Genomic DNA, 8911 nt, shown 5'->3' on the forward strand with positions numbered 1-8911 from the left:
CAGGAATGGCAGCAGGTTGGTGTGAGAGCATCTGCATGCACAGTGAGGCAAAGACTTTTGGACAACGGCCTGGTGTCAAGAAGGGCAGCAAATAAGCCACTTCTCTCCAAGAAAAACGTCAAGAAATTCTGCAGGAAGTACAAGGCTTGGACAGCAGAAGACTGGTGCAAATTTATTTTCTCTGATGAAGCTCCCTTCCGACTGTTTGGGACATCTGGAAAATCGATTGTTCTGAGAGGAAAAGGTGAACGCTACCATGAGTCCTGTGTTGTGCCAACAGTGAAGCATCCTGAGACCATCCATGTGTGGGGTTGCTTTTCAACCAAGGGAGTTGGCTCTCTCATAATTCTGCCCAAAAACACTGGCATGAATAAACAATGGAATCAAAACCTCTTGCAAGAGCCACTTCTTCCAACGATCCATGAGCAATTTGGTGATGATCCGTGCATTTTCCAGCATGACGGAGCACCATGTCTCAAAGCAAGAGTGATAAAGAAGTGACTTGTAGATCATTACATTGAAATTTTGGATCCGTGGCCAGGCAACTCCCCGAATATCAATCCTATAGAGAACCTGTGGTCCATCCTCAAAAGGTGAGTGGACAAGCAGAAGCCCACAAATTGTGATCAACTCCGAGAACTAATAAGGCAAGAATGGATCGCCATCAGTCAGGATTTGGCCCAGAAGCTAATATCCAGCATGCCAGAGCGAATTGCAGAGGTTATGAAAACAAGGGTTAACACTGTAAATATTGACTCATATTTATTTGCCAATAAAAGCCTTTAAAACTTATGATATTCTTATCATTGTTTTTCAGTATACCATAGAAACGTGGAAAAATAATCTACAAATACTGAAGCAGCAAACTCTGCAAAACACAAAAATGTTATTGTCACTGCCAAAACTTTTGGCCATGACTGTACACTCGTTCTTGTGGTGCATTATGGGGTTTAATAGCCTAAAGTGCTCTAGATAGTGGGCAGTATGGTTTCTGAAACCACTAAAAATCATTGTGCCCTTAAATTGTGCATTATGTGTATGGGGCAAATTCGTACACAGCCTATTGTCTGGGTCAAAGTTTAAAAGTAGCCTACCACTCTGCATGTGAACTTTATTGTTTAATGACTGCCTTCTACTGTCCTGAAGGAAGAGGCAAACCCATAGGCTAAATAAAGAAAAGGGGTGACAGAGAGCATGAGAAACTAGTAAATTAAAAGATTAGTTACCCCCTGGCTCTATTTGTTCTGTCCCATTGTCTGAAACTATTACTCATTAATCATTCAAACATTGTTTGATGTCTTTGAAGAAAAGAAAAAAAAGGCGACTTAGCTCAGACATACGAGACCCTGGAATTAATTACTAATTAAAACAATTTATTACATCACATTTAAACATTTGTATTCATTTTATACATGGTACATTTCCACTCCCCAGTTACCACCTCAAAACAGATTATTATGGAGCTGACTTTATCACGGTCTAAACCTGTAAGTTTCCTAGCTATTGAAGATATTTCCTCACAAGCAGTGAAGAGATTTGTTACTTAGGAGTAAAATGCAACCGTAAAATGTTCATTTGTCATCTGCAGCTTTCATTGGGCACTATATATGGAGTTCACAGGCATTTTAATTTCCATCCGTCACATTCTCAGCTTCTGCGCTTCTTCGGTATCAGAGGTGGAGGGGTGTGATGTGGCAATGAATCTGCCACTTTATCAGGCTGTGGGAGATGGAAAAAATATTTAAATGTATTGTATCAGTAATGATTAGGATGTAGGCCCATTTACATCTTGTAAACGGTGGTAAACACTGAAGTTATTTGTTTTGCTGTAATGACCATTAGCTAAAATACAAACGACTGAAGTCTTGCCTGTTGTAACTGGAAGATCCAGCTTTGATAGTCCTCAGGGTAAGTGCAGGAGACAAGCAGAGGCTCCATCAGTTCACCTGGAAAACACATCACTTTATATCAGCATGAAGATTACAACAGTCTGGAAAACACACTTGACGTTGAAGTTGGTACTATGTGGCTTGAAATCTGTGAGAATGGTGCACAGAAGCTATGAAGCGACATGAATCATAGTTCCCATATTTTTGATTCAAAAAGTGCTGTTAAAGGTCAGATATTTCTATAACTTGGCGCCATTTCAAATGAATTGCCTCTTTAACAGTTTCAACAAAATTCAAGTGATAAGAGGAACGTGCTGAGAATCTAGTCTGAGAGTGTTTATCATCACATGGCTCTATTCTGAAGCTGAGTCACAAGTATGACTACCAAAGATCACTTGATTTCTGACTCAAAACATGAAATGTATCTAACTTTGGTTTTCTTGGGGTATATAAAAGGTCAATATATCATAATATAGTATATCCTAAAATACCTCCAGCAAACTAATGCGATAGCACAACTAATGAGTAAGCCCTATGGTTTGGTGGTACGCAATAGTTATTTCTTAGGTTGTTATGACAATTGATAGTGAAAAGACTGATATGACAGATAAGCATAGCACAGATATGTGCTTAAAGAAAGTAGAGACCATTACCACATCCTCCACTGAAGTGAAGCGTGTGATGTAAAAACGTTACCACAAAGTGACAATATATAGCTAAATGTGCTGGTCAAAACAGAACAGAATATTTTTCTGTTCCCCTACAAAGGTCTGTGGTTAGAATTACTGGCTCCATACATTTTCATTTGATTTTATACATATTAATTTATATACAAATTGCAGGTTATGTCCAAGAGTTCCCTTGTGAAAAAGAAGTAGCATACTTTTAAAAAGAGTGTTTAGAATTCAGAAATTATATGCTAGTTTTAAAAGTTCAAACTGCATAACGTTTTTAGTCACTTAACTGCATGTTAATTGCAATTATCTGAACTTGAGAGTTTTTTGGTGTTAAAACAATTTTCACTCAGAATTTACAAGTAAATTTAACAAACAGTTATACAATGTCTTGCAAAACATACTCGAATAATCTTTGCTTTATTTACACCTTTGAAAAATCATGTTTTACGATGTACATCTTTAAATGTTATTTTATACTGTAATTACAGTACTTCTATTGTCTTTGAAATACAGTATGGTTAAAGTGTACTGCCAAATGTAGGCTACTGAAAGTATTTGTAAACTAAAATATATTTTAATTTTATGTCTAAATACATTTATTTCATGTTGTAATTATTTAATATTAACTTTAAATGTAACAACACACAACAGTTAAAATAATAATAAAGTATTTTGTAAGTGCTTCAGTATGTTAGTCAACACATCAAACTTCTTTAAAGCTCAACCAGATTAAAACTTGATGATTTAAAATATGCTTTAAATGTTAAACGTTTATTTTGACTATTTCAAAGTGCACTTTTTTTGTTTTACAGAATTGGATTATCTGAAAGTAGCTTTTTAAAAAAAAAAAATACTTAAAAATATAGATGTTAAGTACACTACAAGTGCACATTAAATACAATTAAGCACACTTCTTTTAACAAGGGTAGTTTTGCAATAATATAGCTGTTCAGAAACATACATACCTGTGAGTTCAAACTCCAATCTGCCAGGTAATGCAGATCTTTCCATGGCTTTAATACTCTTTAGTGGCAGACAGCCCTTCAGTATAAAACAATACAACTCAGTAAGTGCTTTGATGTTGTATGAACATTGTTTATTGTCACTTAAATTGAGGTCAAATGATAATGATTCTGGCCAGAAGGTCTTTCATGAAGGTGCACTTGATAAAGGAACGTTACCCACTCTTTTTTTTTTTAAGTAACAGTATGTTTAAACTCCACTGTCAGCACCTTGTGACTTTTTAACTAAGTTTATTTTTCAGTCTAATCGGGTTCACCAATTGAGGCTGGCAAATACATTTCAATGGCTGCTGATAATGCAGTGTTCTGTAGAGCTCATTGTTCAGTCAGCAAAATCAGCTTACTTCATATTTCACACGTACACGATGACTGTCCAGAGACAGAATGAGGAGGTCACATGGGAAGAGCACAAGCAAACGCTCCTGAGGTCCCTTTAAACGCCGGTCCTGTTGTTTGAAAGAGGTCAGTTTAGTACCATCCTGAACTGCGTGCATGGACACCACACTCTATTTATAGTCTATAATCTTACCTGTGTGTATACATTGCTGATGTGCACCAGTGAAAGGTATCTGGGATAGCCCATGTGCTGAATGGGCGTCCCCTCCCATTGCATGATGGGAGACCGCAATAAGTACCTTTTAAGCTCCTCCCTCTTCCAGTTTTCATTACATGGCACCTGTAACAGTGAAAATAAAATGTAGGAGCAAGATTTTATTTTTATTTGCCAATGTTTTATGAGTTCTATATAGGATATATATTTCAATACAATACTGAATAAGATCTACCAGGTATGAGAGAGCACTATGGGACGGGCTCAGCTGTTGCCTTAGGGATTTGTATCTCCTGTCCTCGATGTTCTCCATCCAGGCTTTTGTTTCAGCAGCAGTAGCACAAACGAAGATCTTTGAGTCCACCATAGGCCCTAGAGTATATCATAAGTATAGGTGTACTATAATCAAAACATTTTGTGACCTCCAAATTTTCATATTCAGGTTTAATTAAGTGATTTCTTTTGCTCTTACCGCTAATCTCAAACATATGTGGAGAACTGGGGTCCTGCTGTGAGATCAGACGCACCTCAATGGCTGAGAGAGGAAGAATGCCCTGCGACAAAACAGATGTCAGTTTAGAGTGAAGCTCATGACATTAAATATTTGATAATACTTAAAAGAGTCTTACCTCATACATAAAATCATTATTAGAGCTGTCCAAAGCGAGGATTAACAAATGGAAGGAAAATAAAACCAGATATCTTTCACTCATAGCCTGCAAACAGAAATCATATGCAATAAGTTGGACATACACACATGGCTCCAAACATTGAGTAAAATCAAAGGACATCTTTTTCAGTAGTCAGTGGCAGATTGGCACATGAACGGTGTAGTATAAAACAATTTAGTTGAATTGTTACCTTTGTGTATCCACTGTGTAAATACACTGAAGATGAGTGGATAATGTCTCCATAGGTGTGTGGTGCCTGTCCTTCCCATTCTCTGATCGGTTGAGTGTATAGCCTATGATGGAGCTCCCTTTTCTTCAAGCCCCAAAGCACCAGCTGACAAACAGGAATACAAATATCACTCTACTTTATGTTATATGAAGAGCATGTAATGTTGATAAATGCACAGATCATTGTATTTATTAGTAGTAGTTTATTTTTTAAGCTGATAAAGACATACTTGTGAATTGTTGTGTTTTGTTGTGTCCTTCACAGAGACAGGATCTGGGTCCTTACACAAGACACAGATGTAGGAATGCAGATAAAGCTGATCAAACTCTTATTCAGTGCAGACATTGTATTAATCTGGATGTATATGAACACAGTGGCCCCATAACTTATTTTTATACTTTAATGCACTTAAGCTAAACATCCCAGAATGTTACTTTTATTTAAAGATAAAATCAAGTGGCGTCAATGTACACCAATGATGCTATTTTCTTTCAAGTAAATACCAGTCGGTTTGATATTTTGATTTTTAGGTGTCAAAACTTTTTTCTTTTGTGGCCACTGTGTACTTTGTTTTGTTTTCTATTTGTCTTTGTTAATGTGGAAACATAGCTACACCCTTTGCCACTTCCTGTTTACTGGCTTACCTCCTGCTTCAGGTGCCTCACAGAGGGACAGCGATGAGGACCTTCATTTGTGCCATTCCTTGTGGAAATTTGGAGCCTGCTTTCAGCAAGACTCCAGATTCTGAAACAGCAGATGGCTAAACACTGTCAAATCACTTTATCTTGCAGCATAACAGATGAGGATTTAAGAATCGGAATGCAAATGGTTGTGCTCTGCAGCTCTGCACTGTGAGATAGTTTTTGTGGGACAGGATTTTGGTCATGGCTGTTCTATACAAGAATCATGTTTGGCTGTTTTGCATGTGAATGTTAATGCACTTTAAGGCTAAGCATGCTCGAAAAAGAAATCTGTGTTCTGGTTTGTAAAAAAAAAAGTAACTGAAGTAACATGGAACAATGATTTATTTAATTTATTAGAAATGAATAATTAATTGCATATATTTGCTTCATGTGGTAAAATAAAAAAATATTAGTTGAGTTGATTTTCAAGGTTCAGATAAGGTGAAAAAATCTCCTTTATGTGACGGCCTCAATTATCTATATTTTAGCATGTGTATAGTTTTCCATTAGTAAAAATAACCATGAAGATCATCCCAATCTAGTCTGGGTAACCATTACATCCATTTGGAAACCACATGTAACAAATTATCACCCTATAGTCAGCCTGAAGCCATTGTTTTTATTACAAAGCGCACTTTAACAAATATTTTATGAGGCTTGTTCCCTAAATGTTGCTTATTTTATCCCCAGACCCTCTGTTCCCACTGCTTTTACCCATGCTGCTTGCTGGGGAAGTGCCCAGACATAAGCAGCTTACTGTGGGTGGGGAATGACAAGCAGACACCCGCCATCTGACCCTTAATGTGCTCTACTCTTTAAAATACACCCACAAAACACTTCAACAGGTATATTGCAAGACCGCTGCCCACTTAAATGAGTGATTTAACTCTATTATTACTCTAAACAGACAATGTTTTCACCCCGATGCATATTAACAACCTATGTGTATTTGTGCAGATTGGCCGTTGTCTGATCCCCGTTTTTCTGCTAGTTTGGCCACATAAAGCTTATGAGCTCTGATTAACTCCCACTCTAATCCCTACAGTCACCTAATGAGAGGATTGAGGCTTCCAGCTCGGAGTAAGACACCAGACTGCTCAAACACACTTGGCTCCTTTAATTAGCTATACTAGTTGCATTAGTTCTGCCTCATTTGGTGTATGAGAGGCTCTAATGAGATCTGTAGCTGCAAGTCTGCTGCCCATCCATGGTAAACACCACAATTGCGAGGGGTATAAAACAACTCAGACTTACACAAGAAGCTCAAGATGTTTCACACAGTTACATCAAATAGATTTCAGACGGATGGAAGTGAAGCAGAACAGTTTGATGCTGAAAAAGGTGTCCTTTTCTAGAAATAACTTGGCTGAAACTGAAACTGTCACATGTTTTCTCACTATAAAGACCATTAGGTCTTAAAATGTATACACTAAAAAACAAACCCAACAGACACTGACAATGCTAGTGGACAGCCACTTCTGTTTTAACATGCACATGATTATGAACAACTATCCTACTCATTTCTTTTAAAACCTCTTGTGGTTTTGGAAATGTTATCAAACATTACCTAACACTCTGAAAGAAGGAAGTTCTGCTACCAAGTATATTCTGACTGCCCAAGAGCCTGGTTCCAACTAAACTGCATTTGCAAAGAAACTCTTACCCTGCATTGTTGATTTCCAGGAGTTCGATCTCATCTGGGCCTACTTCATCAGTCCCTGTATGCCTCTGGGTCACACTGCAGCATCCCATAGCTTGTCTACACCTTACCTCTCCTTTCCACAAACACGTCTCCAATGGCTTCTCCTCTAAACTACACACTGACAGCCATCTGGTCACCCCCACACGCCCCACACCCCGACAGACTATAAGCAGGGTTCAAGAATGAGTTGCACAGAAGCCAGACATTGGAAAAGTCACTGGATAGAAGCCGACAAAGTCGAGCGAATGAAGAGGAGCAAGAGAGGTGTATGAAACGTTCAAGCACGGCAGTTACACACAAATACTGCACTATTTCTTCCTGTTGGTATCAGGGGTGACGCAGCAGCGGCCAACACAACTTCCTCACTTCACTCAGTTTCAACTGCGAGTGAGCTTGAAAGCACTGAACAGTTTGTTTTCGACTTTGATTTTACACACGGGGGACGCAAGCAGCATCAATAAAGCAAATCCCACTTAAGATGATTACACCTCATGAAGTCAACACACAAAAGTAGGCAAAAAATAGTCACAACAAAAAAGCCACAGGTGAGTCGGAGACGTGTGTTTACTGGTATGGAGCATGTTAGTGTGTATACAGGTCTAATGTGGTGTTTGTTTTGTCGCATGTGCCACAGATGGAGGAAGAAGGAGGGTCCTGTGGTTGCAACACAGCACACAAAAAACCCGGGTGACTGTCTGAACTTCACTCAAAGAGAACATTTAAAATCACTTCTTTGAAGAAGTTATGGTAATTTGGTGAAAAAACAATTGAAGGTGAAAAGCAGAAGCATCATATTTGATTGTGAGTTGTGAGGTGAGACATAACCTGACATAACCAACCACATTGTCCTGAAGTGCAGAGAAATAAAAATACATGGGAAGACATGTTGGAATCAGAGGGTGCAAGACTGTATTTGCATACATGCGTTGGAAAAAACCCCAGCAAAACCCCCCCCCCCCCCCCCCCCCAAAAAAAAAAAACCTTTTTTTTTTTTTTTTGAAGAAATACCTTTATAAACAAGGACACAATAAACAGACCAAAAATGACAATGTTACAAAAAAAATTATATTTCAAATAAATGTTGTTGTGCCATGTATGAATGTTCGTTTGAGCTTTATATTCATCAGAGATTCCTGAAAAAAACAAAACATAGTGTTACGGTTTACATAAAATATTAAGCAGCACAACAGTTTTCAGCAGTGATAATAGTAACATTTATCAATAATCAACATGATTTCTCAAGGATTATGTGACACTGAAGACTGTAGTAATGGCTGCTGAAAATTCAACTCTGCCACCACAGGAATAAATGATATAAAAAAAAATTAATAATAATATTTTATTAATATATAATATATAAAAATTATTACTATATAATACATAAAAATATTTAAATAAAATGTATATATATCCAAAAAAAAATTATATATATATATATATATATATATATATATATATATATATATATATATATATATATATATATAT

General features: G+C 37.3%; 1 protein-coding gene across 1 annotated transcript; it reads right to left on the reverse strand.

Annotated features, from left to right (window-relative positions):
- Positions 1 to 1352: 1352 nt before the first annotated feature.
- On the reverse strand, positions 1353 to 7689 carry LOC107591092 (uncharacterized). Its single transcript, XM_016280104.1, has 12 exons — positions 7385 to 7689; positions 5683 to 5782; positions 5268 to 5318; positions 5000 to 5143; positions 4768 to 4854; positions 4611 to 4692; positions 4374 to 4510; positions 4118 to 4264; positions 3933 to 4034; positions 3532 to 3607; positions 1870 to 1946; positions 1353 to 1719 (listed from the first exon to the last, which is right to left on the reverse strand). The coding sequence occupies exons 1-12, from the start codon at positions 7471 to 7473 to the stop codon at positions 1648 to 1650; spliced, it is 1164 nt and encodes a 387-aa protein (XP_016135590.1). The 5' UTR covers positions 7474 to 7689; the 3' UTR covers positions 1353 to 1647.
- Positions 7690 to 8911: the final 1222 nt, after the last annotated feature.

The sequence above is a fragment of the Sinocyclocheilus grahami genome, unplaced genomic scaffold, assembly GCF_001515645.1.
Source record: "Sinocyclocheilus grahami isolate Dianchi unplaced genomic scaffold, SAMN03320097.WGS_v1.1 scaffold137.1, whole genome shotgun sequence".
Taxonomy (NCBI): Eukaryota; Metazoa; Chordata; class Actinopteri; order Cypriniformes; family Cyprinidae; genus Sinocyclocheilus; species Sinocyclocheilus grahami.